Raw genomic sequence first — 26,677 nt, 5'->3', positions numbered from 1 at the left:
AAAATTGTGATCACACACATTAATGAGAACACAAACATGCACAGTCCTTGTGAAGACCAATGTGACCCAACCCTTCTCTCTCTCTCTCTCTCTCTCTCCCTCTCTCTCTCTCTCTCTCTCTCTCTCTCTCTCTGTATCCCTCTCTGTATCTCTCTCTCTCTCTCTTATCTCTCTCTCTCTCTCTCTCTCTCTCTCTCTCTCTCTCTCTCTCTCTCTCTCTCCTCCCTCCCTCTCTCTCTCTCTCTCTCTCTCTCTCTCTCTCTCTCTCTCTCTCTCTCTCTCTCTCTCTCTCTCTCTCTCTCTCTCTCTCTCTCTCTCTCTCTCTGTATCTCTGCATCTCTAGGAATGGTGGAGGGCGCAGTGGGATGTTCTGTGCCATCAGCATCGTGTGTGAGATGATCAAGAGGCAGAACGTGGTGGACGTGTTTCACGCCGTCAAGACGCTGCGGAACAGCAAGCCCAACATGGTGGACAGTCCGGTTAGTACACTCAGTAACACACACACACAAACACACACACACACACACACACACACACACACACAGTCCGGTCAGTACACTTAGTAACACACACACACACACACACACACACACACACACACACACACACACACACACACACACACAGCCCGGTCAGTACACTCAGTAACACACACACACACACACACACACACACACACACACACACACACACACACACACACACACACACACACACACACACACACAGTCCGGTCAGTACACTCAGACACACACACACACACACACACACACACACACACACACACACACACACACACACACACACACACACACACACACACACACACACACACAGCCCGGTCAGTACACTCAGTACCACAACACCTACAGTGACAACACCACACAATAACCTATTGATGCTGGATGTTGCGTTGCGCAACATTGGCCCTGGCACCTGGAGCTGCATGACGCAACATTCAGGCTCATGAGATTTGAGATATTTTTATTACAAATGTCATGAATGCCATTCAAGTCTCTGTTTTTCTCGGTTTATATACGAACACTAACAGGAGGGGTTTTTTTATCTCCTTTGCTGGAGTTTGCCGGGAAGATTTCTTTTTCATAGAAAAAAAAACCATACCACCTGGGTATGTACTATAACCAGGCCCTAAGACCCGTCAGTAGCAGAAACCTACAATACCAACATCGAAATTCTACGAAATCTGATGTAATCATTATCTAGACATAATTTGGCACCCCAAGCTGCATTTATTTCGCAAGCCTAGTAAAAAAGCAGTGAGATGTATTGCTAAATTCTGGTTGCTGGTATACTTTGAAGTCAATGCAAGCTGTAAGACGTTATTACTCAACGATGATCCTTTGTAGTTACGTACTGCTCATGCTTCTGCTTATACTGTTATTCTTTGAAGCCGAGCGGAGGTTTAGGTCTCGTGTCTTCTACAGTAGATCAGACTGCAGCAGAGGCAGGCAGGCAGGCAGGCAGGCAGGGAGACAGGCAGGCAGGCAGGCAGGCAGGAAGACAGGTAGGCAAGCAGGAAGACAGGCAGGCAGGCAGGCAGGCAGGGAGACAGGCAGGCAGGCAGGCAGGGAGACAGGCAGGCAGGCAGGCAGGCAGGGAGGGAGACAGGCAGGCAGGGAGACAGGCAGGAGAGGGAGACAGGCAGGCAGGAGAGGCAGGCAGGAGAGGGAGACAGGCACGCAGGAGAGGCAGGCAGGGAGACAGGCAGGCAGGCAGACAGGCAGGCAGGGAGACAGGCAGGGAGACAGACAGACAGGCAGGCAGGCAGGGAGGCAGGCAGGGAAACAGGCAGGGCAGGCAGGCAGGCAGGGAAGGAGAGGCAGGCAGGGAGACAGGCAGAAAAGGAGACAGGCAGGGAGACAGGAGAGGCAGACAGGCAGGCAGGGAGACAGGGAGGCACACAGAGAGGCAGGCAGGGAGACAGGCAGGCAAGGAGACAGGCAGGCAAGGAGACAGACAGGCAGGCAGGCAGGCAGGCAGGCAGGCAGGCAGGCAGGGAGACAGGCAGGCAGGGAGACAGGCAGGCAGGGAGACAGGCAGGCAAGGAGACAGACAGGCAAGGAGACAGGCAGGCAGGGAAGGAGAGGCAGACAGGGAGACAGGGAGGCACACAGAGAGGCAGGCAGGCAGGCAGGCAGGGAGACAGGCAGGCAGGGAGACAGGGAGGCAGGCAGGCAGGCAGGCAGGCAGGCAGGCAGGGAGACAGGCAGGCAGGCAGTCAGGGAGACAGGCAGGCAGGCAGGCAGTCAGGGAGACACGCAGGCAGTCAGGCAGGGAGGCAGGCAGGCAGACATACTGGCAGACATACTGGCAGGGAGACAGGCAGGCAGGGAGACAGGCAGGGAGACAGGCAGGCAGGGAGACAGTGACAACCCCCCCCAGCTTAATACATACGGTAACACTTTACTTGACGTCGGTGTCATATGCATGTCATTAAAGTGTCATAATAGTGTCATGAGACGGTCATAGATAAGTCATAAACATGATGTCCATGTCATAAACATTGTATGACTGTTGGCCATGTTTATGACACGTGTATAACTGTGCCATGACACTGTTATGACACTGTAATGACACTGTAATGACACTGTAATGACATGCATATGACACCGGCATCATTTAAAGTGTTACCATAAATACAATGTAATGAGCGCCAGATTCACCCCCACCCCCACCCCCAGAGGTGGGCAAAGTAAAAGTAAACGTTTGGTGTAAGTCTAGCACATGATAGTTAGGGAAAGATATGGATATTTTAGGAAATCTGTGAACTAATTTCTTACCAATAGATTTTTTTACCATGTATTCTGGACACACCTCACAATTTATCCACGGCCAAATCCAATGGGAATTTCCGTTACTTCAGAAGTTATGACCCATTATGCATCCTTTCCCCCCAATCTGCAGTGTTCCAATTTTTACATAGGCCTTCTGTGCACCCCAACTTTGACGGGGTGTCACGGAAATTCCCATTGGATTTGGCCGTGGATAAATTGTGAGGTGTGTCTGACACCTGAAAGAACACATGGTAAAAAAAATCTATTGGTAAGAAATTAGTTCACAGATTTCCCAAAATATCCATATCTTTCCCTAACTATGATGTTACATAGCTGTTACACACCAGTTATTCCATTGGACCTACTAGGGCTGGGCAGTATACCGTTGAAAAACTGTGATGAAGGTTTTCACCTACACCTACAAGATTCACTTTTGATGAGAGAAGGGGTTTTTTTTTTAGCTTTTATTCCAAAAAAGTGATTAAATTTTTTTTTTTTAAATTCCAGAACCGCCCAGCCCTAGTACCTACTGTAATGAAGTAGAGGTTGTTGTTACTGGGGGGAGAAAGAAGAAAACCCCCAACTTTTGATCCAACGAACACAGCGCTCTATAGCTGTGGCAGGTTTTGTTTTGTATTTCTACTTTGCAGTAGAAGGTATTCCCACTCCATGTCCTTTCCTGGACCCCGTTTATCAAAACCATTGTTGCTAACCAGTTAGCAACTTAGAAGGTTGCCAATGGGAAATTGCATTGCAACCAAGTAAGTTGCTAACTTAGTTTGCAACAATGCTGTCAAGAAACACACCCCTTGGTCCTGTACAGTATATTCACCTGCAGGCTGAGTAACAAGACTTCTCCTGGAGCTGAAGCTGCCACTGGCACTGTGTCACTGTTACTGCTTCAAAAATGTTACTCTCACAGTTGATGTCAAAACGAGCTTTCCTTGTCATCTTTCTCTTTCTCGTTCTCTCCCTCTCGCTCTGGAGTTAAGTGGAAGATTTTGTTGCACACTCCAAAAAAGAGAACAAGCACTAAAGGCTATGAATAGAATGATCTACAAGATGTTCTTCATCCTAATAATAGCTCTTTTCCGTTTGTCTGTCTGTCTTGTCTGTCTCTCTCTCTCTGTGGCTCTCTCTCTCTGTCTTTCTCTCTCTCTCTCTCTCTGTCTCTCTCTCTCTCTCTCTCTCTCTCTCTCTCTGTCTCTCTCCCCCTCTCTCTCTCTCCGTCTCTCTCACTCTCCTCTCTCTCTCTCTCTCTCTCTCTGTCTCTCCCCCTCCCCCTCCTCTCTCTCTCTCTCTCTCTCTCTCCCCCTCTCTCTCTCTCTGTCTCCCCCCCCCTCTCTCTCTCTCTCTCTCTCTCCCCCCCCCTCCTCTCTCTCTCTCTATCTCTCTCCCCCTCTCTCTCTCTCTGCCCCCCCCCTCCTCTCTCTATCTCTCTATCTCTCTATCGCCCCCTACAGGACCAGTATCGCTTCTGCTATGACCTTGCTCTGGAGTATATCGAGACGTCTTGAAGAGTGGTGTTGGACGACGAGTGAGGAGGAGAGGAGAGTGTGTTGAAGATGACGACGTCTTGAGGAGAGTAGAGTGTGTTGAAGATGACGACTTCTTCTCTTCATGAGTTGCCAGCAGCAGCAGCAGTGGCACTGGAGTGTGTGTGTGTGTGTGTGTGTTTGCTGATTACGACGTCAGGAGGATGAGGATTGGAGTGTGTTGCTGTGCAGCGCTCCTGTCGACTTGAAGACCCCCATCCCTGCCCCCCCACCCCCCAATGCCTCCTGGGCCTCAATGCTTGGCTTATTGTTCTGTTTTATCATTCATCGTTTTGGATTTTCTTCTTAAAACAGGGCCATGGGCTCATGTCATTGGATTGATTGTTGTTGTTGTTTTTTTGGGGTCTTTTTTGTTTTTTTTGTTTAAAAGAGATGTAATTGTTGTAAATGTACTGGGCGTGTGTGTGTATGACGTGGGTGGCTTGTATATGTCTGCATTGTACTCTGCCGTGTTGAGTGGCACCGGATCAAGTGCTGGCCACGAGGCCTTTGTTTTTTGCTTCATGTCTTTATGGCATTTTTTAGAACTTTATTGTTTTTATCTGTTTTTTTATTATTTTGTGCTGTTAATTTGTTACGTTTTGTTCATTTTTTTTCTCCCTGATTTGTAAAGAAAAAAAAAGAAACTATTTTCTGTGCAGCCATTGTAAAGAGTAATTCCAATGCCAGTCAGTGTATTGCATGCTTTTATTCTATATTGCCATCATTGTCCACCAACGATATATAATGATATCTATCTATATCTATATTGATATCTACGATATAGTTACATCACACATGTGAAAAGAAAAAAAAGAAACCTGCGCTCTTTATGGATCAATAAGTAAATAAATACTGTACGTGTGCTAACGTGTAACATTGGCTTGGTAATGTCGGTAATGTCGTGCACTGATGGCTGAACTTGTTTCTGTTTTTGTTTTGTAGCAGATATTATGCAGAAGCCAAAGACTTGTGTACATATGTCTATATGGAGAAGCACATTGTTTGTATTTATTGTAGTTTACTTTGTTTGCATTCCTTTTTTGAAGGCTTAAAACAATCATTGTCATTCCTTTTTGTTTACGTACGCTGAATTAAAATGTATACAATAATTGTAGCTTCTTGTTTTATATAGTAGTTGTTTTTTTTATTATTGGTTTGGATTTTAGTCAAGAACAATTTTTTTTATATAAATTTGGTTCTGTTTCATGTTTTGTATCCTTCCGCCTTGACGTTGCCGTGGTAATGATTGTGAATTCTACCCGCTCGAGAAAAGGTTACAACAAGGTTGCCGCGGAGACCTTAGAAGAGTTTTTTCTTTTTTTTTTTTCTTTTGAATGTTTTGACAGATGTGTGAGGCTCCTTGTGGAGAGCAACACTGAGAAATGGAGTAAAGTATACAGTATTAGGCATGGCACATGTGGACTAGAAGCCAATGAAATGCAATGCACAGGCAGCAAACTAACTAAAGTAAAGGCATGTAGGTATTGGAACTGAACGCACACCTGAACTGAAGAAGAAGAGCAAAGAAAAATCGAAGAGCAAAGAAATTGGTTTTATGTGAAGTTTCAATCATGTCTCATCTTTTTTCATCATCTGTAGTAGTTGGCTTACTGGCTGTATCTATAAAATATTAAAAAAGTATTTGAATTAAAAAAAAGTACTGAAAACGTTTGTCTAGTGTGTTGTTTTATCACAGTCCTGACCACGTCTATATAGTCTGTCAGCATTGATGTGGATCATAATTTTAACTAACTTTCTATACACCCATTGTGTAAGATGGTTTGTGTTTCTGAAATGTAGATGTGCTTGAGAGATGACATTGACGACTCAAAAGTGCACAACTGTGGTTACCAAGCAGCCAGCCAGCCTCTTCCTGTTGCTCGCACTGCACAGCTGTGTGTGTGTGTGTGTGTGTGTGTGTGTGTGTGTGTGTGTGTGTGTGTGTGTGTGTGTGTGTGTGTGTGTGTGTGTGCGTGTGTGTGTGTGTGTGTGTGTGTGTGTGTGTGTGTGTCTCTACACGCTCCTCTTGTGCTGCACATAGCCTCTCAGTACAGAGGCGAACCAAGCTCAGGCACCGACACGCTTTTACAGTAGGGCCCCGCCGACAAAAAGCTGAAGCAGGCTCCAAAACATTTCGGGTTGACCGGCCTTCGCCCTTCGGATAGTTGGCAAATCGGCATGGCAAACTAGTGGCTGGCACTACTCCGTGTTCACACACACACACACACACACACACACACCACACACACACAGAAAGACGCACACAACTCAAGAGGACACAGACTGATGAGGTGCATGGCTTCTTGATGCTGTAGGGAGTGAACTGCTGGTGCTGGGTGAAGCAGCAGAGGCCTCTGCGTTGCATTGCATTGGGAGCCTTGTGGACTGTCGTGTGGACTGTCGTGTGGACTGTAAGGATATAAGGATCATGGCGATGATGACACTGGAGGAGTTCACCCGCTCTGTGGAGGCCGGCTCTCTGCCTCGCATACTGCAGATCCAGTCTGGGATATACGTCCAAGGTAGGTAGGTTGCACTCGCCACAGTTAGGCCTGCCCGTATACCACCTGCTTCATGGTACATGGTTGCACTGCGATGAAGGAGAGTTAGCCCGAAACGTTGTGCCATTAAATATTTGGGAGCATTTAACAGTGTTGCGGATCTTTATTTTCTTTTCAGATGTGTACATTACACAGTTTCTGTTTGTCTTCCTAGTGGTCGCACTATCACAGTAGGCCTGCCTGTCCGTATACCACTTGGTTCATGGTACATGTGTACATTACACAGTTTCTATTTGTATTCCTAGTGGTCTCATGAATTCAGATCCAGTCTGGGATATATACCTCCAAAGGTACCTCGCACAGCAGGGCCACTTCCCCAAAGGTGTAGGTTTGACATGGAAAGTGGTGGGGACTATATTATTATGACAAATTGCCTGCCGAATATGCTGTTTCGTCATTATATTTGGGTAACACTTTACAATAGCTACCCAAAAAAAGCTTAATAAGCACTTTATTAGCATTTAATTATAATTAACATTAACAAAGCATTTACAAACGTTTGTAAATGAGTAAGAACCAAACTACGACAGCACAGTGAAGTGGTAATCAACTTCTACTGTGTGAGTTTTATGTGGTTTCATGCCTTCTGGTCTTTGGAGGATAAACTTCCAGGTCCGATAAGACTGATGCGTCTGTTGTGTTAACATAGTATTTCTTGCCCATCTATAAACATTTGTAAACATTTTGTGAATAATTAGTTCATTATTTATAAAGTGTTTATAAAGCTTTTTTGGGTAGTTATTGTGAAGTGTTACCTATATCTGTAATAACGTGGTGGGAAGCTAGGTGCATCTCAAAAGCGGTATATAGACATGTCCCCACCATCCACACCTAAAAGTATGCCCATGTGTGGTGTGTACCACTTGGTTCATCATGGTACGTATGTGTACAGTACATGTTTCCATTTGTGTGAATAGATTTATTTTTTTTATCCTAGTGGTCTCCTTAATTCAATTAATTTTGAATGAAACTATGATCTGTATGTCCCTATAGCAAACAGTATGGTGTATGTGGATTTGATGAATATGTGGATTGCAGTCATAATGAACTATATGGAACACAAGAACTCAGAGACCCGAGTAGGTACTATGGTCTATGATGTCATCTTTATGTACCTGATTTGCTTTTAACATCCTTTTAAATCTGTTACTTATTTTTTTCTTTATCACTGTCTTGGACATTGTTGCCAGTGTTGCAACTGTAGGCCTACACTGCGCCTAGATGTCTTGCTTATTTATTCAAAGTTACCTTCCTATTATTTAATGTTGGTTCTATTACCTTGTGTTTGACAACGTTGTCAGTGTCGCAACTGTACACTGCACCTTGAGGTTTTTGTTTACTTTGTGCTACTTTTTAATGCATTGTCCTCTTCTTTACTCTTTGTAGGACAATGCTATCAGTGTTGCAACTGTACACTGTGCCTTACCCTGTTCTTGTTTAAATTGCTCCTTGTAAGTCGCTTTGAACAAAGGCGTCTGCCAAATACTAATGTAATGTAATGTAATGTAATGCAGAATTACAATCATCCAAGTAATTGTCATCAGTGCAAGTTGTTCTCTTCAGGATTATTACTGAAGTCTGAAAATTGCAATTTAGAGATGTACGTAGGTGATGATAGCAGTGGTGTGGAACGCAGGTATACACAATATACCCACCTGAAAATGACAGGGATTTCAGTATTCTCACCTGAAATTGATTCAGTCATTATTTAGAATAGCACAAATATACAGAATTCCCACCACATAAAATGTTCAAATATACAGTATACCCACCACAGAAAAGTAGACTACACCACTGGGTGGTAGAATTGCAGACTGGTCGATACAGGGTGTCTGTTTTATCCTTTTGGGACCTTCTGTCTGGCTTCCAAAATCTTAAGGAGACAGAGTTGTTGATAGTGTGTAACATGACCCAAAGGGGATTGAGATCAAAGTTAGCTGAACAGAAACTACAGCAAGTCATACAATTGAGAGGCCCGTCCAAACCAGCCCGTCACTGAAAAGCTTTAGAGTTTTCAGCTATTTTATGCAATACCATTGTGTTTTATTTTTATATGTGTTATTTTTTCTTCAAACCAAAGATTCCTTTTTACTACCCTTTTACTTGGTACAAAGGTGCAGAAGTCAGCCAAACAAATGAGTATACTGTGGCTGCAGTGCAGAGCCGCTGGGCTCGGTAGATTGGGGAATAACCGGTGAGAAGTGAATAGGGGAGAGCCAGGGCCGGATTAATGCACAGGCTAGATATGGCTACATCCTAGGGGCCCCACCTTCCAGGGGGCCCCCTGATTGGCCAAAAGTTAAAAATTGCAGAATTGTGACTATATGCAATATTGAAAAAATAGTTTTATTCAATACAGTTGGTAGACATGTAATCCTCAAGCTCTAGCTCGTAATTATGACACTATCTATGTAAATCTGTGGTGAAATTTGCCTTCTGGGAGCCCCCACAGCAACCTGTAGCCTAGGGGCCCCAGGCCATCTTAATCCGGTCCTGGGGAGAGCTTTTCAGTGGGACAGTGTGCTGTCGGCCATTTTGTAATGCTTTCATTCTCACCAGTGAAGCAGTGAGGGGTCACCACCCAATTGTGGAGAGGGTGCAGCCAGGATTTAACTGAGAATTTCAAATAAAATCCACACACTTCAGGTCTTGTGGAAAATAGCTTTACTAGGACGGCAGGCTTTTCGTTCTGTTTGACCTTTGTCAGGTAGAGAGCTTGCAGTCCCAGTAGAGCTAGTTTGCGCAAGATCTGAAGTGTGCAGATATTCTCCATTTGTATTTATTGTTCTCCCCCGTACAAGATTCTCAGAAAAGGAAAGATATGTTAAAGAATAATTGAAATGCAATTCAAAGTAAACATGATATAACCGATCAATATTTCTTTTTTTAGTGGTAGGATACTCACACTGCTGAACTAGTGAAACAACACAGAAACGCTGGTGACATCATTGGCTGTGCTAGCCTACAGCATTAACGTTAAGGTCACTATTTGGAAATATATACTATTTGGAAACATAATATATTTGGTATTTTGACTCTTCAAGGCTTCTGTACTGCACCTCAGGTTTCAAGTACAGTATGCGATAAAATGTGAGACGAGATGTGAAGTCTGGATCTCCCATGCGTGTATTTGGGTGTGAGAAAGTTTTCATTGTGTGCCTGAACCGAGTTACCTACTGATTAAAAATGATTTAGGATTCATCAATTTGGCTTAAAATCAGAGGTGTCAAATGTAAAAATATAAGTTGGCCTACATTTGTGGTTTAAATACAACACTAGCCCATGAGATTACATAACTCGTTCAACCATTTACTCCAGTGTACCCTATGAGGTGGATAGACTGTGTCGTTACTGAAGAACACTAAAAATCTAACATGAATCTACCACAAATTGATCCAACCAGCACAAAGGTAGCCGAGCACAAGACAAGTACACAGGTCTACTGGTTATTCAAATAAGTTAACTGTGTTGGAAGAAATTGTGTTTCTTTTTTTTTTTTTACTTTTAATTTTAACACCTCTGCAGTACTTCACTATGTCGGCTATTATCTCCCAGGTCCTGCAGCCATACTGCAAGAGACTGTATTTGTTGGTATTGCCATTTAATGTATAATAATAATGGGTCATTGATTTCCAGTGGTTTATTAGCCTATCTTGAATGTCACTGTGAAGGAATGTCACTCTGAATATGGTGTTGGGCTATGGTGTATGGCCATACTCCCAAGATCTGTGTATTTTTGTTGGCATTGTTAGGCCAATAACAATGTGGCAAGTGAATTCATAGTAGATCCATTATTAGCCTATCCTTGAATATCCCTCTAAATACAGTATGCTGTTGGGTGCCTCTAAATACAGTATGCTGTTGGGTGACTCCAGGGTGCGATTTGTCAGAAAACCAGAAGGGGGGATATGTTTCAGATTTTAAGCAATTTTAATGGAATTACATTGAACAGTGATAAAATCATGTAGAAAAAGTGGCGATATCAAGACCAGAAGAGGGGACAATCCCCCCCTACAAATCGCACCCTGGGTGCCTCTAAATACAGTATGCTGTTGGGTGCCTCTAAATACAGTGTGCTGTCGGGTGCTGTTGGATATCCCTCTAAATACAGTATGCTGTATGTTGGCTGCCTCTGCTCCGCAGGATCTGTGTATGAGATGTACGGCAGAGAATGCTGCCTGGCCAACGGTGACCTCATCAAGGTCATCGACATCAGGACCACCAGGTTCATCGCCGAGGGCAACGGGGGCCTGAAGGTCGACCTTCCCCTCAACTACCCAGGTAGGCTACGCCGCACCGCGCCACGCCGCACAGTCAGAGGACTTTTATAATCTGCAATAATGTGCTATGCCTCATAAAGCCCAGAGATGAAAATGTCACATTAATAAAAAATGAAAGTAGCGTATAGTAACATGCCCGCGCTTTACCCTCCCACCCTGTTCGTCTTTGAAAAGGGGGACGGGGCTCTCAGAATTCATTAAAATAGCGATTAATTTTATGACACCGTTAACTCTGCATAGCGGATTCTATTCCACTTAATAAATGTTGAAAGAGACTTACACAGCCATGACTGCTGGCTGCAACCTGGGGGACCTGATTTCATGGCAAGTCCAACCACAACTCATTCAGTTCATAAAGTAAAAACCTAATGAAAATGATTTCTTGAAACTGCCCTTCACTGGCAAGATGAAAAAGTAACTATGCAGAAATGGTGGCCGTTGTTGGGGGGGTGGGTTCATAAGCGGCTCCTCAGTACCTTCAGCCAGGGGGGGGGCAAAGTCCCCAGAGGCCAGGCCGCATTGCCCTCCCAATCATCCTCCACCCCCCAGCTCTCACACACAACATGTACAGTACGTAATGTAGGCTAGGATAGTTTATCTATGTTTAAGATGGAGGGATGGATGGATGGATGGATGGATGTCAATGTCGGACAGGTGTTTCCCCAACCACGTGCAAGGATTTTTAAAACCACACCCTTGGAGAGCTACGGCTATTCGGAGAGCAAGACGGAACTCATTTATCTGGTGAGAGTCAGGTTAGATCAGTGTTTCTCAACAGGGGTGCCGGGGCACCCTGGGGTGCCGCGGACACGTGGCTGATAAATAACTTATGTAATATAATACATATTTGTCTAAATTGATAAAATAATGCTAGTCAGTAGAATCTTTCATCTGCCATTTATGCACAATAAAGTAAATATACTGTAGGTTGCCCCAGTCAGCTGCAACTTCGAATGTAGGTCGTGTGACGTCTCCAAATGTGTTACTTTTCTAAGCTTGTGTGGTATCTGATGCGATGCCAAGTTACGGCTTGTTGGTTTGGGGTGCCTTGAAATTTTTCATGAATTGTAAGGGTGCCTCGCCTAAAAAAAGGTTGAGAAACACTGGGTTAGATGTCAGATGACTTTGTCCTGGGCCCAGCGAAAGCTGTCAGTGCCCCTGGTGACAACGTCTGCACAAGGGTCAAAAGACGTCCAAAAAGGAATTGTCATTCAGTGTAATAGATACCTTCTGCTGACTGTAACTGTAAGAAACATGACTTTTTATTTTATTTTTTTTCCAGTGAATTCATGAAAGCCTCGGCTGTCATCCATTCACTTGAAAGAATTTAAAAATCGTGTTTTTTTACAGTTACAGTCAGCAGAAGGTATCCGTTACACTGAATGACAGTGAGGCTACAGAAAAAACATAATCTCCAGAATTTCGTGCTCCTGGAAACGGATCTTTGGGACCCGAAATTCGTGTCAGTTTCACAGATTTTGCCAAAATTCTGTGCTCCTGGACATGGAGTTTTCTGTGATGGACACACAGAAGTACTCTCACACAGTGTCCCATAATTTATTGGGCGCAGAATTTCGATCATCGATCTTCTTCAGGCATTTTCATGGGCTAAGCTTTGCACCCAAGAAATTAAGTCTTTTGCAAGTAGTGTGCAGATCCTTCCCCTCTTCTACATAGTACGCCATTTTTGATCTGGCACCTGCTGATGCTTTCCTGTTGGTTGTGCGCGTTTTCCACTTTGTTTCCACTGCATCCTTTAAAAGACCACTTCAGCCTATTTCAATGTGCTGTTGTATTGTTCACGCTAGCCTTGACTTGTCAGTACCCAGTGATTCTGCATTTTTTTGGCTCAGCCCTTTCCGAGATCTGAGCTATTCTAATGGGGGAAGCTTTTGTTTACATTTTTAAAAATCTTAACATAGGCCTACTCCAAAAAAATTCCCAAAAGGTATCGCTGGTTGCTAGTTGTCTGCTGATGTTGCATAAACTTTTGGATGTTTTTGTGAATAAATCAAGATGTTTTTTTTTAAATGTAAACAAACACCTGCCCCCATTACAATGACTAGGATCTCGGAAAAGGCTGAAGAGAGATAAAATAAAATCTCAGGTACTGACAAGTCCAGCGTAGTGTGAGCATTACAACTGCATGTTGAAATTGGCTGAAGTTATCGGTAACACTTCATTTTAGGGATACATCTATTAGCACTAATACATACAATGTTAATGCCTGCATAAGTAACTTGCAAGGCATGTACTAAGCAAACGCTAAGGCCTACTAGGTCCTTACTAAGGTTAAATTGGTAATAAATCCCTTATTGTGCATGAACAAGACGTTTGCGAATACATGCCTAACAAATGTTTGATTTTGCTTTGCACATGCCTCACAAGTTACTTATACAGGCACATTGTATGTATTAGTGCTCATACATGTATCCCCAAAATGAAGTATTACCAAGTTATCCTTTAACCAGTCCCCTGTCACTGCTGGTCTGCAGGCCTCTTCCGGATCGTGTCTGACAAGCAGCCGTACCGCAGCATCCGGGAGATCGCCTCCTCTCTGCGCCTCAGTGGCGACCGGCTGGGTCAACCTGTGTTCCGATTGGCCAGCGAGCTGATCCCCCCGCACCCCGACCCGGCCGTCAGGAAGGGGCTGTGCTTCCGGATCACGGGGGGCCCCCGCCTCGCGGAGGAGGAGGACGGCGGCGGCGAAGGCGAAGGCCTCCAGTGTGTGGACTGCGAGGAGCTGACACTAACCAAACCAAACCAACGCGAAGCACGGTGTGTGTTTTTTGTTGTTGGTGCGTGTGTGCGTGCGTGCGTGCGTGCGTGCGTGCGTGTGTGCGTGCGTGCGTGCGTGTGTGCGTGCGTGTGTGCCTGTCTAAAAAGGGTGCAATAGCTATTCTATTCTATTCTATTCTATTTATAGAATGTATAATATCACATGATAATATCTCATAATATACAATCTATGATTCTATTCTACTCTATTCTATTCTGTTCTATTCTGTTGTGTTGTGTTCTATCTCATCTACCAACAGCAGGGGTTCCAAAACTTTTTTCAATGTGGTTCGCGCACCCCCTGAGCGAATATTTTGGTGTGCTGATGGCCGCGCAAGTATGGATTCACTGCTCATTCACTGCATATTAAGCACAGTCGTTTTTGGGGAATCCTCTTTTCCAATAGCCTTGGAATTAAACTTCACTTTAGATGGACCATTCCAGCATACAATGCACCACACAGTCCAATTAAAAACTACTTAATGTTCATTAATACTGGATAAAAACGACCATATCCGCCATTGCTCTATTCAGCTCGCGCACCCCCTTAAGGCAGGCTGCGCACCCCCAGGGGTGCACGTACCCCAGTTTGGGAAACCCTGACCTACAGTATTACTTATTCTGCCAGGAGCATTTGCTTGTCTGTTTGTCAATGTTATTACCATATTGATGTCTTGTGTCACTGCTGTTGTATTGTGTGTTTTTGTTGTAAGCTTTTACTCTTTACCTGCAAACGAATCTACCTTCAGGTATCCATATGCTGAAGTTACCCGACCTTACCTTACCTCACCTTATTCTATTCTGTGATCATGGCCAAAGTTCATGGGGTGGATTGTGGGGACTTGTCCACACCACTTTTGAGATTTCCCCACTCCCTACCACTCTTTTACCCCAAACATAATGTAACAATTTTAACCCCAGACAAATCGTCTCTACCACTTTGCCAACCAAACCTACACATTTGTTTGTTCTATTGTAATCTATTCTATTCTATTCTATTCTATTCTATTCTGTTCTATTCTATTCTATTCTATTCTACCTGCATAATATTCTATTTTACTGTGTGTTTTATTCTATTGTATGCTCTATTGTATTCTATTCTATATTGACTTGATATTATTATATATTATGTGTATATATATATTATATTCAGTTCTAATCTGTTTTATTGTATTGTATTGTATTGTATTGTATAGTATTGTATTGTATTGTATTGTACTGTATTCTATTCCATTCTATTCTATTCTATTCTACTCTATTCTAATCTCTCCTCTGTGTTAATCTCTAGGCGTGGTTTCAGCCTGGGCCTGTGGCTGCAGGGCGAGGTGTACGAGTTATATTCTATTCTAATCTAATCTAATCTAATCTCATCTAATCTAATCTAATCTAATCTAATCTCATCTAATCTAATTTTATCTCTACTAGGTGGTAATCCCCATGCAGGCGTGGTTTCAGCCTGGGCCTGTGGCTGCAGGGCGAGGGGTACGAGTGTATTCTATTGTATTCTATTGTATTCTATTGTATTCTAATCTATTCTAATCTAATCTAATCTACCGGTAATCTAATCTATTCTCCTCTGTGTTAATCTCTAGGCGTGGTTTCAGCCTGGGCCTGTGGCTGCAGGGCGAGCTGTACGAGTGTATTCTATTCTATTCTATTCTATTCTATTCTATTCTATTCTATTCTATTCCAATCTTATCTGTACTCTCTGCTAATCTTCAGGCGTGGTTTCAGCCTGGGCCTGTGGCTGCAGGGCGAGCTGTACGAGTGTATTGTATTCTATTCTATTATTCTCTAATCTAATCTAATACAATCTAATCTAAACTCTACTCGGTGCTAATCTCTAGGCATGGTTTCAGCCTGGGCCTGTGGCTTCAGGGCGAGCTGTACGAGTGTGAGGACAGCCAGCTGTACACCCTGCAGGAGCTGGCGGAGTGGAAGATGCCCAAGGGGCCGGGACGCAGCCGGACGGTGACCAGGGCCAAGGCCAAGGCCCGGGGGGCAGGGGCACCACACCCGAAGGAGGACCACGCCGCGCTGCACAGCCCTCTAAACGACTTCAGAGGGGAGCTGACGCTCACGCCCGTGAACGAAATAGAGGCCATCATGAAATGTAAGTAATTGAAGTGCATTTGCAGGTGTGTGTGTGTACGTGTGTACGTGTGTACGTGTGTACGTGTGCGTGTGCCTGTCCATGTACGTGTGTGCCTGTGTTCGTGCATGCGTGCGTGTGTGTCTGTGTGCGAGTGTGTGTGTGTGTGTGCGGGGGGGGGGGTGTACTATGTGTATCTGTATGTATCTGTATGTGTCTGCTGAAACCTGTTTTCTGTTGAAATAAGAACTGCCCCAACAGCAGCAAGCAACAGTTTTACTTTATTCTGCCTGTGATTGATTCCAAAGGTAATACTATAATATCCATAATATTTCTTTTCCTCTTTCTCTTTCTCAAGCACATTGAATGACAACTGAACTATGTATGATATAAATGCTGTTTACTGTGGTGGCTGTTGCTATTCTCCTTACATTGACACGTTTACACTCCTCAGCTGTTGCTGTAACCCCCCCCCCCCCCCCCCCCCCCCCCCCCCCCCCCCCCCCCCCCCCCCCCCCCCCGCCCCACACAAACACACACACACACACACACACACACAGCAAGTTAGCCGCTGATGTCGTAAATGCTGTTTACTGTGGTGGCTGTTGCTATATGTGCATAAATGCAGGCCAGTGCAGTGGTTAGCAAGGCTGGACTGGCCATCTGGCATAGAGGATATTTCCCGGTGGGAACCGCATTTCCCGTTGGGCCCCTATTTTCAGAAATGTAAAAAAAAGAAAAAATATATATATATATTGTTAGGTTCAAACCCTTAACATTTGTAAATATGAAACACCTGAAATGAAAGACACAGAGAATCCTTAATTAAGTTTCAAGCCGGCTTGGAGAGCGGATGGGGAGAACCGTCAGCTACCATTTTTCCCCACTCGTTCTAACCGCTGTAATATCTCCAAGCCATATTTATTGTAGGATTGTCCCTGATAACAATTATCTCTATCCGCTAAAGGGAAAAGGGGGCGTACCCGGATAGAGATTAATTCATTCACACACACACACACACACACACTAACACACGAACACACTAGCCAGGCTGCGCCCTCCTAGTGACGCAACACCTTCGGCGGCGCTGCAGATCGAATCTCGATTGCAAGTCTATGATAATCAGGCAACGAACACACAGTCCTTAGCCTGCCATGTGGAGATGCAACTCTGTTGTGTTTGGGCATTCCATTGTTCTGGTACAGATAAAGTCCTCGCACAGTCCAGTAATCTTTTGCTTAGCCTTGAATTCTTGAATGCGAAAGGGCACATTTGTGCCAAGGCAACATGTTTGCTCTCATATAGAATAAAATACAGTTCCAACATTTCCCCCTGTTTATTCTATATAGAGGCAAACATTAACATCATCCAGTGATCACTTCAAATGTTTTTTTTTCTTTAAATAGGTACATTTAGGGGCCCCCATCATAATCCCCTGGGTCAGGGAACAGATCAGGGACGTTGAGGGATTCGTCTCGTCAGATTGGTGTGGAGGCTCATGGTCTCCACCAACAACATCATCATAGTGTCATCGACATCACTATCCTGTCTAGTTAGAAGAGCATATAGGTTTGACATTTTTTCTTCCATTTGTGCAATGGCAGTGGTACTAAATCTGGTGCACAACACTCTAATACAAAGAATACAACAACATCCACATAACGTGAGGATCGCCGCAAATATTGCAATAGACATGATTATGGACGCTGCCAACTGTCTGTATTTGCCAACATGTCAGAGAAACCATCCCACACTGAAGTGTCGACCCTGGAGTGGTCTTTCATTTTCTTTTTGGTTGAGGGATCCCAGTCCCTCTATCGCCCTGGTGACACTTTCGTCAGCTGCCGTATTGTTCGGTATGAAGGAACAACATTGATAACCAAAAATAGAGCACACACTCCTATCGGCCAAAAGCATATCAACCGCAATACGAGATTGGAATGCGATTAGGCAGGTTGCCTTCAGTTGTTCATGGATGGCCCTGAACTCGAATTCAGTTTTGTTGCCCAGCGCCTGCACATTATAGTGGATGTTGTTCATTCTCTCCACATTTTTGTTTATAGTACACCACCAACATACAAATGATTCAAACCCTGATGCAATTTGATTCCACATTGAAGCTCTCTTATGTTTTGTTAAGTTTCAGAACAAGGTTTCATTTAACATGTGCCCTATACACATATTTGTTTAATGCACTGATTAATCCTAAAATATCTCTCCTGTTTGAGACATGTGCCATCCACATGACTCAATAAGACTTAAGTAATTTCCGAAACAGACTTTGAGCACAGTAAATGATGAGAAGTAAACATCTTCCAACACCCTCCAGTTCATGGGTGCATGAGTGATTCTACGATTCCCCTACGCTTTTGGCAAAAGCAAAAAGTCAATTATCAGTATTTTTCCCAACTAAATGACCTAGATGTTTACATAGTGCCAAACAAACAAATTGCCAAGCTTAATCTTAATAGTTAGTGGAATTGGCAAATCAAATCCACGGACTTAAAAGTGTAGCCGAATCAGAGAATCACTCGCATAGCCTACATCAAGGCAGGCTTTTTCAAACATTTGTTTAAAAAAATAATAATAATAAGCTCTCAGAAGTCAACTCATCCACACACAGACATTAGTGTGGAGGAGGTGCGCAGTTGTAACAGATTAGAGAGCATTATAATAGAGAAGAAACAAAAAATGTTTTGTTAGTTTAGACAAAACAAAACCCAAAGCCGCCCAACCATTCTCTCATAATCTATAATCAAAATAAAATAGATAGCTCTACATTCCCGGGGAACAACAATTTATCAAGAGCAAAATTATGAAAAAGAAAATTACTCTGGTCAGTATCTGACTATTGTGGCTCACGTTTACATTACAGTTCCTTACAGAATAGGCGATAAACGCAAACTGACAAAATGTGGTGTTGACCACATAGTTCATCCAATATAGAATGTAGAAGAACATTAAGAAACATTAAGCATGCCGTACAAAATGACTATACCCATAGTATTGGCTGTCTTTACATGATAGTTAGGCCTGCATAAATCACTTTGTAACAGAACTGAAATATATTGGCATGCAGTCCTCACTGTCCTTTTGTCATGAGGTCATGGTGATATAGGGGCCTAGCCCAACTCCTGCCAATAATGTCAGTACATTCAAAAATGTATTTTGTAAAAATAAAAAAAATTTGAGTATGAGTAATATTTGAGAATCCAATAATATCCCTCCTGTTGATACATGGCTTAGCCCATGGCTCCACCAATTTAAAATGAATGACATGTATTACTACTCTCTACTTTCTCACACCATTCCAAAGTTGCATTGTCATCACCCAGACATACAGATCACTAGATGAACCAATCAAAATGTAAGAGATAAAAAGAAAGAAAACACAACTGCCATTGTAAAATACACAACTTTAAACGAAAAATGAAACAAACAACCAGACAGACCCTTTATCTAAGGTATAGAGGTCAGACCTTGTCTAACTTTTAGGTCAAACTTTCCATGGTTTGAAAGAAAGAGAAAAAAAAAAAAAATAACAGTTGTTATTTTATCAAGTGTTATAACTAAAATTATTACCCAATTGAAACAAAACAAACTCTGGGAAAATCTTGTGAAACTTATCAAATTAAAAACAAAATTCACTTAACCTAGCGATCATTGGTATTGTCTAGGTTCCTTCCATTCACATCAGCTGTGTTTCAGCTCGTTTCCATAACACTGGGCCTGTTCCTCAAAGAACACAAAAAAAAGTATTATAGGGAAAACAACTTTCTTTCATGTACACTCAAGCCAGATCAATTTGAAATCAAATCAGAGCAAAAAATTATTGACTTCATGTATCGGCTACATAAAACATTTTGTAACGGAACTAAAACCTTATTGGCAATCAGTTTTCACTTTGATTGCAAGTTGACGACTGAAATGAAAAGACAGAGTTAGACAACTGTCTCTTTGTTTATAAATCAAACAAATGAAAATATAAGGATCCCAACGTCATCAAATTCAAACTTTTAAAAGCAAATAGAGAACATTGACATGTCTCATCACACACCATGTGAAGCAATGTTCACACTTACAGTATTAAACTAATGACAATGATAGATATTTAACATAACTTTAAGCTTTGGTATTGTTTATCTAGGTCGGTGTTCAGTTTTTTTTTTTATTTCTTATTGTCTTTTCAGTGACAAACAGGTGGTTTAGCATACACTGTTGGAGGTTTCAATATTAAGTGTCTTTCTGTCTCTGCCACAGAAATTTGCATGTTGATAGTTTGGGCCTGCTGTGTCTGATAAGGGTTGCCTGCAGAAGACCTTGGGCTACTTAGAGAGAGCCTCTGAGCCTTTTAATATCTATCCGAGCTAATGTAAACATCTACACATAGGACACTGTTATCTTTGCTGGGGTGATTTTGTCAAGCGCCTCTGTGTATTCAGAGTCTAGTTTTTTCTGGTTTATCAGAGTCAACATTGTCATTAAAATAAAGTTCCAGATCATAATTGCATTGGAAATGTATTTGAGTACTACTACCCAACTTTTAGGGTTTTTTTTTTTTTTTTTTTTTTTTAAACCAAACCCATGATCCATTGATCAATAACTCATCAAAATAGAACATAATAAGGCAAGAAATTCGATGAAATAAAACAAAGAAATAAGTCATAGTTAAACGTCAATAAAAACAAAATGACAACCTAAATTTCTAGAAACGTTCAGCACATGTGACCTAACTCTCAGACCAGGTCCAAATTGGGTTTACTCACAGCACCTTTGGGCCATCAAATAACGCCTGCGTTATTTCAAGATCTCAAACCCATTGTTCTTTTAAAAAAAATAAAAAAAAATAAGAACAAGGAGAAAGCTTCATCTATTCTTTAGAAGAAACAAAGACATTTTGGTACTGTAAATCATGAAAGCAAACTCTTTTGCAACTACACTACACTACCATGACAGTGCACGGGGCCTTTAGTAATACATTATGACTTGGTCATTGCCATTCTGGTAACAGCTAATTTATAATGCCGTGTCTTAAAGGCTTAAACATTAACATGTTAACTTTCAATTGAAAATAGTAAAGAAACAACATAACTCCACAACCCCGTTTTCTCCTAATCAAAAATAAATGGGTAAGAATGTGTGGAAAAACAAAATCATGACAAAATCCTACACCTCAAAGTTGAATTGTAGAATAAAATAAAAGGCTTATTCTTATTTTAAAAATGTTGTTTCAACATGTGCACTCCCAAGCTCCAGCTAACTCTGAACACAATAGAGTACCTTCACTAAACACTCAAAAAAAATTCTTCCACTCTCAGACATATTTAGGCACTCACTCCACAGATACACACGTACACTCCACAGACACATATACAATCTTTCTCACACACACAGTGGGGTGTCCCACTAGGACAATTCATACAACAAATAGGGCCCACACAGACAGACAAACAGATATCCATATTACTTGCCTTGTATGACACAGTGTTATACAAATACAATTATTATTATTATTATTACTATTATTATTATTATTATTATTATTATTATTATTATTATGTGGTAGGCTATCTGAGACATTAACTGCTCAGTGAGTAATCCAAATGGCTGTCATTTGCTTTTTCACACTAGTTTTGCTATTTTTGCTATTTCCTGCATTTCAGTGCGGCTAGCACCAGAGTCACAGAGGAAACGTACGGGGGTCCCTTGGACCAGAAGGGTAATTTCAGGTCTAATTTTTTCTTGGTAAAACAATCCCTCTAAGTTTAGAATGATGTCTACCTCTTCCACATCCCCGTCCGTTTCCTCATTATCATCAAACCAGTCTACTGCACTAGGATTTTCTCTATGCACGATTTTCCAGTCCTTGCATTGCATTTCAGCAAGGAACTTTTCACTTCTTTTGCTGTTACTGCCCCCCATTTTGTCTCTATGAATTTAGTCCAACGTCACAACACCTACAGTGCCTCTATTGTTGGATACACTTTTCAACAAGATAGCGATCAACGATCGTTTGTGGTAAGATTCACTTCAACCTCACAGGTGGAATCTTCTTGCATACAGGCTTCCACAAAGACTCGCTATTTGGACCTTGTTGTATTGGTATGAAACGTATTACCGAGTGGTAATACGAATCCTTTCACGCACACTTTCTCTCAACCCAGAGAACACAGAATTTAAACTAGTTTCTCGTACTAGTTTCTCGTACTCGTACTACGTACTTTACTTTACGTAGTCTTCAGATTTTAACTTGTTCAACAACACAGAGGAGTCTGGCCTCCCTTTTTACCTGATAGAGTCTAGAATTGTCAGGGTTTTATCTTCTCTTATTTTACCGTTTTTTCATTCAATCCTTTTAAAATAAAAATAAAAATGTAGGCCTACTCACGATTCTCTGGTCTTTTCAAGATTCCCGTCAACCGTCGGATCCCAGCCTGCGAGGGAGAGACCAGTCCCGGAAACGGGTCTTAGTGCTGTGGCCACAGACTTTCCTGGTTCCCTCCTCGCGTGCTGGAATCGTCGGGTATCTTGGGATCCGGTTCTGAAGGACCAAGTAAATGTTAGGTTCAAACCCTTAACATTTGTAAATATGAAACACCTGAAATGAAAGTTTCAAGCCGGCTTGGAGAGCGGATGGGGAGAACCGTCAGCTACCATTTTTCCCCACTCGTTCTAACCGCTGTAATATCTCCAAGCCATATTTATTGTAGGATTGTCCCTGATAACAATTATCTCTATCCGCTAAAGGGAAAAGGGGGCGTACCCGGATAGAGATTAATTCATTCACACACACACACACACACACACACTAACACACGAACACACTAGCCAGGCTGCGCCCTCCTAGTGACGCAACACCTTCGGCGGCGCTGCAGATCGAATCTCGATTGCAAGTCTATGATAATCAGGCAACGAACACACAGTCCTTAGCCTGCCATGTGGAGATGCAACTCTGTTGTGTTTGGGCATTCCATTGTTCTGGTACAGATAAAGTCCTCGCACAGTCCAGTAATCTTTTGCTTAGCCTTGAACAGGAATTCTTGAATGCGAAAGGGCACATTTGTGCCAAGGCAACATGTTTGCTCTCATATAGAATAAAATACAGTTCCAACAAATATATATATATATATATATATATATATATATATATATAAGGGCTCAAAAGGGTGCAGGGCCCACCGTTGAGTCAGATCTACGCCGTTAATTATGAGGGGGCCCCTTTAAGCCAAAAGTGCCCAGGCCCTATTTCTCCCCCATGAGGGGCCCCTATAAGCCAAAAGTGCCCGGGCCCTATTTCTCCCCCGTGAGGGGCCCCTTTAAGCCAAAAGTGCCCGGGCCCTATTTCTCCCCCGGTACCGCCCTGGTTGTAAGTAAGTCAGTTCCTAAAGCTGTGCTAGCTTCAGGGTGGAGGTTTTTCCTCTTTGAACGTGGCTCGTGAAAAAGAAAACGGAAGTCTTTTTTAATTGAGTGCGGAGTGCGAGTTTGTTCGTGTGTGTGTGTGTGTGTGTGTGTGTGTGTGTGTGTGTGTGTGTGTGTGTGTGTGTGTGTGTGTGTGTGTGTGTGTGTGTGTGTTTGTCTGCGCGCGCGCCTGTTTGTGTGTGCGTGTGTGTAAGACACAGTGATGGGCATGTAGAGTAATTGAATTCTGTAATTTTCTCACACACCACACCACATACAATACACAGCACAAATAGGTTTTAATGTTAACTTCACAAATGAACATGAAACACTGAAAATGGTTGGAGGCTATTAACTTTGTAAGTGTGTCCTCTTGCTTCAGAAGTGGGGAGAGGAAAGTGAATTTAAATGAGGTTTTGATGTTTCGTCTACAAGCGTTTTGGGCTGCAGTTGATAACACATTTCTCGTTTGGTGGAAAAGGTGCCTACTGTACAAGAGAGAACTGTGTTCAAAGCTTCAAATTAACTAGCGTCACTCGAGTCACACGCAAACGCGCACCGATTAATGGAATATATCTTATTTCTACCAACATATTTTTTTTTGTGAGATTTGTAATCCTTAGAAGTGTGTACATCGAAAAAAAAAAATCTAATAGGAGTGCGGAGTTGTTCGAGTTGGTCTCTTTAGCAGCAGAAGAGCAGGTGGAGCGCTAGGTGGCGGGGAGGGGGGGGGACTTCATTTGATTTAACCCCTTAGCGCAGAGCCCATGTTATAACCAAAATTGTAATGGCTATGTCTTAATCTGTTACTTAAGGCTCTCTCTACTGTCATATCCATGTTGTTATGATGTAGTTGAGTATTTTCAGCATATAGTGAAAAGGCCCGCAGGCGACCCCATCTGCAGTAAGAGGCTACGAAGTCCAAAACCAAAACATTGCCAAAACACAATAATGTAACAGTTATTTCCTTTATCTCCTACGTACATCAAGATGGTCAAATTCAACCACTTCTATCTGGTGCAGCTAACCCCTGGGCACAAGCATACCAATTGTCAAAGCTCTCAGAGCTTCTGGTAATTTTCTGCATGATTTTTTATATATGTACTCCCATACGGAGAAGTCATATTTTTGTTGCTTTTTTGGTTGGAGGTGCATATGGAAATGTGTAAAATTTGTAGGCTTAGCATTAGAATAATTTTGGCCAGGAATCATTTTCATGTATGGGACACCTTACAGATGAAGAAAAACATTATTGGGTTTTGTTCTACCTCCGGTAGGGGTGTCTCAAAATGTTGAGGCCATTGTCACTAGCCAAAGTGTCCTGATCCGGGGTCAAAGTAGTTTTCATTTCTTAGCGGTGCTGCAATCTCCGGTATGTCAGTTAATTTTTTCACACCTTTTTTCACACCCTCTTTTCACACCTTTTCACCCATTTTTTTCTCAGGGAATTTACACTTTTTTATAGATATATATATATTTTTTCATGAATACTTACTAAATCATTTACTAGTATGACCAAAGAACAGTACGTTTTGCAGCTAAAATGTCTACTGTATTTTTGGAGATTCAAAATGAAGAAGATCCCCCTTTCCATGTATGAAAAGTCACAATGAATACTTGCAGTAGAATTTGATGGTGGTGGTAAGTAGGGCCTATTCATGAAAAAGGTAACATTAGTGAGTGGGCAGCATGGATTCTGTATAGACTACTAAAATATTAGGCAGCGGCTACACACTGCACCTTTCACATGATATACAGCCAATCATGGGATTTTGGGCATACAACCATTCTTTTTTTTAACTGTTTAAATTGTTCCTTTGACCAGACCAGGCATATTTTAACACACCTGCCTGTGACAGTGTCTTGAACTGATCACAAATGTACAATATCCTTCATCTATTGATAACAAATGTATAACATCCCTCATCTTCTCTCGATAGTTCGTAAGGACGTCGTGCTGATCCCGCCCAGCCTGGACGTGGAGGTGCTGGACGTGACGGAGCAGCAGGACTTCCGCTTCTTCCAGCAGCCGCTGTCGCTCAAGGACGTCTTCCTGAAGCCCGAGCACACCTTCCCTGTGGTGGCCGAGGTCATCGAGCGCCCCTCCTCCTCCTCCTCCTCCTCCTCCTCCTCCGCGCACCACCACGTCCTCCTCCCCGAGGAGCTCTCCTTCCTGTGCCACTCCAAGCGACTGGTGATCCACCGTGCTCTGATGGCGCGCCGCGTGCTGGTGTCCGAGACGTGCCGCGGCAGGCCGCAGAGGCGCTTCCTGGTGCCCCCGTCGTACCGGGGCCGCTTCAAGAGGAGGCCGCGCGAGTTCCCCACCGCGTACGACCTGCAGATGGCGCGCAGCTGCTCGGAGGAGTTACACGTGGTAGCCACCAGGGCGTCCGAGGCACACTACCTACCCAACAACAACAACGCCAGCACCCACGCCGCCACCGTCGCCACAACCGTGCAGGCCGGAGAGCAGTTTATCATCAAGAGAAAACCCCCTGCCGCCGCCAGTATCCATGGCAACGGGCATGACAAGACTGGTAATAACAGCAGTAGTGCCGACGGCAGCAGTTGTGGCAGCGGCCACAGCAGTGGTGGTGGCGGTGGTGGCAATGGCGCGGCAAGTAATAGTAATAGCAGCATTAGCGATGGATGCGCCATTGAAGAGGACCGTGAGAACGGGCTGGGCAAGATGGCGGACGTCCTGATGTGCGTGCGGCTGCAGGTCTGCAATCTTTTTTTTATTATCATTATTATTATTTTTCACTATATCTTTTTGGTCTTTTGTTTACTTCATTCATGATAGTATAGTGCAGACGGTGACAGGAAACGAGTTGGGAGAGCGAGACGGGGAAGGGCTGGCAAAGGACTCGGGTCAGCCGCATGGTAAACGTGTGCCCTACCATATGCACCACGGCAGGGCGGTCTGCAATCTTTTTGATTTTGGGAACACTGATGATGGGCTAAACCCGTATCCATCCCACTTTTTTGTTTTGGCTTCTCTTTATTTTTCAGATTTTAATACAGTTTCTCTGTTAAACTTGGTTTTTTTTCGCACACCTCAGCTGGCAGGTGCGTCGGAGATGGCCCATGGGTCACTTAGCAGACAACTTGAAAAAACTCCCGCACACTGACCATTTCGCTGTTTTGCTTTAATTTGCAATTCCCTGATGAAGGTCTGGCTTTCATTAAAGCAAAACAGCGAAATGGTCAGTGTGCGGGAGTTTTTTATCAAGTT

The 26,677-nt window shown here is 43.1% G+C and overlaps 2 protein-coding genes across 2 annotated transcripts in view; both read left to right on the top strand.

Moving 5' to 3' along the window:
• The window catches only part of ptprk (protein tyrosine phosphatase receptor type K), a 351,066-nt gene extending 345,066 nt beyond the window's left edge, over window positions 1–6,000 (top strand). The window contains exons 32-33 of the mRNA XM_063223773.1: window positions 344–479; window positions 4,259–6,000. Of these exons, the coding sequence (XP_063079843.1) occupies window positions 344–479; window positions 4,259–4,312 (190 nt within the window). The 3' untranslated portion in view covers window positions 4,313–6,000. The remainder of the gene's footprint in view (window positions 1–343; window positions 480–4,258) is intronic.
• A 400-nt stretch (window positions 6,001–6,400) lies between these two features.
• Window positions 6,401–26,677, top strand: part of themis (thymocyte selection associated) — a 29,515-nt gene continuing 9,238 nt past the window's right edge. The window contains exons 1-3 of the mRNA XM_063223741.1: window positions 6,401–6,855; window positions 11,038–11,175; window positions 25,383–26,164. Of these exons, the coding sequence (XP_063079811.1) occupies window positions 6,762–6,855; window positions 11,038–11,175; window positions 25,383–26,164 (1,014 nt within the window). The 5' untranslated portion in view covers window positions 6,401–6,761. The remainder of the gene's footprint in view (window positions 6,856–11,037; window positions 11,176–25,382; window positions 26,165–26,677) is intronic.

The sequence above is a fragment of the Engraulis encrasicolus genome, chromosome 18, assembly GCF_034702125.1.
Source record: "Engraulis encrasicolus isolate BLACKSEA-1 chromosome 18, IST_EnEncr_1.0, whole genome shotgun sequence".
Lineage (NCBI taxonomy): Eukaryota > Metazoa > Chordata > Actinopteri > Clupeiformes > Engraulidae > Engraulis > Engraulis encrasicolus.
This window is presented reverse-complemented; position numbering and strand designations above follow the sequence as displayed.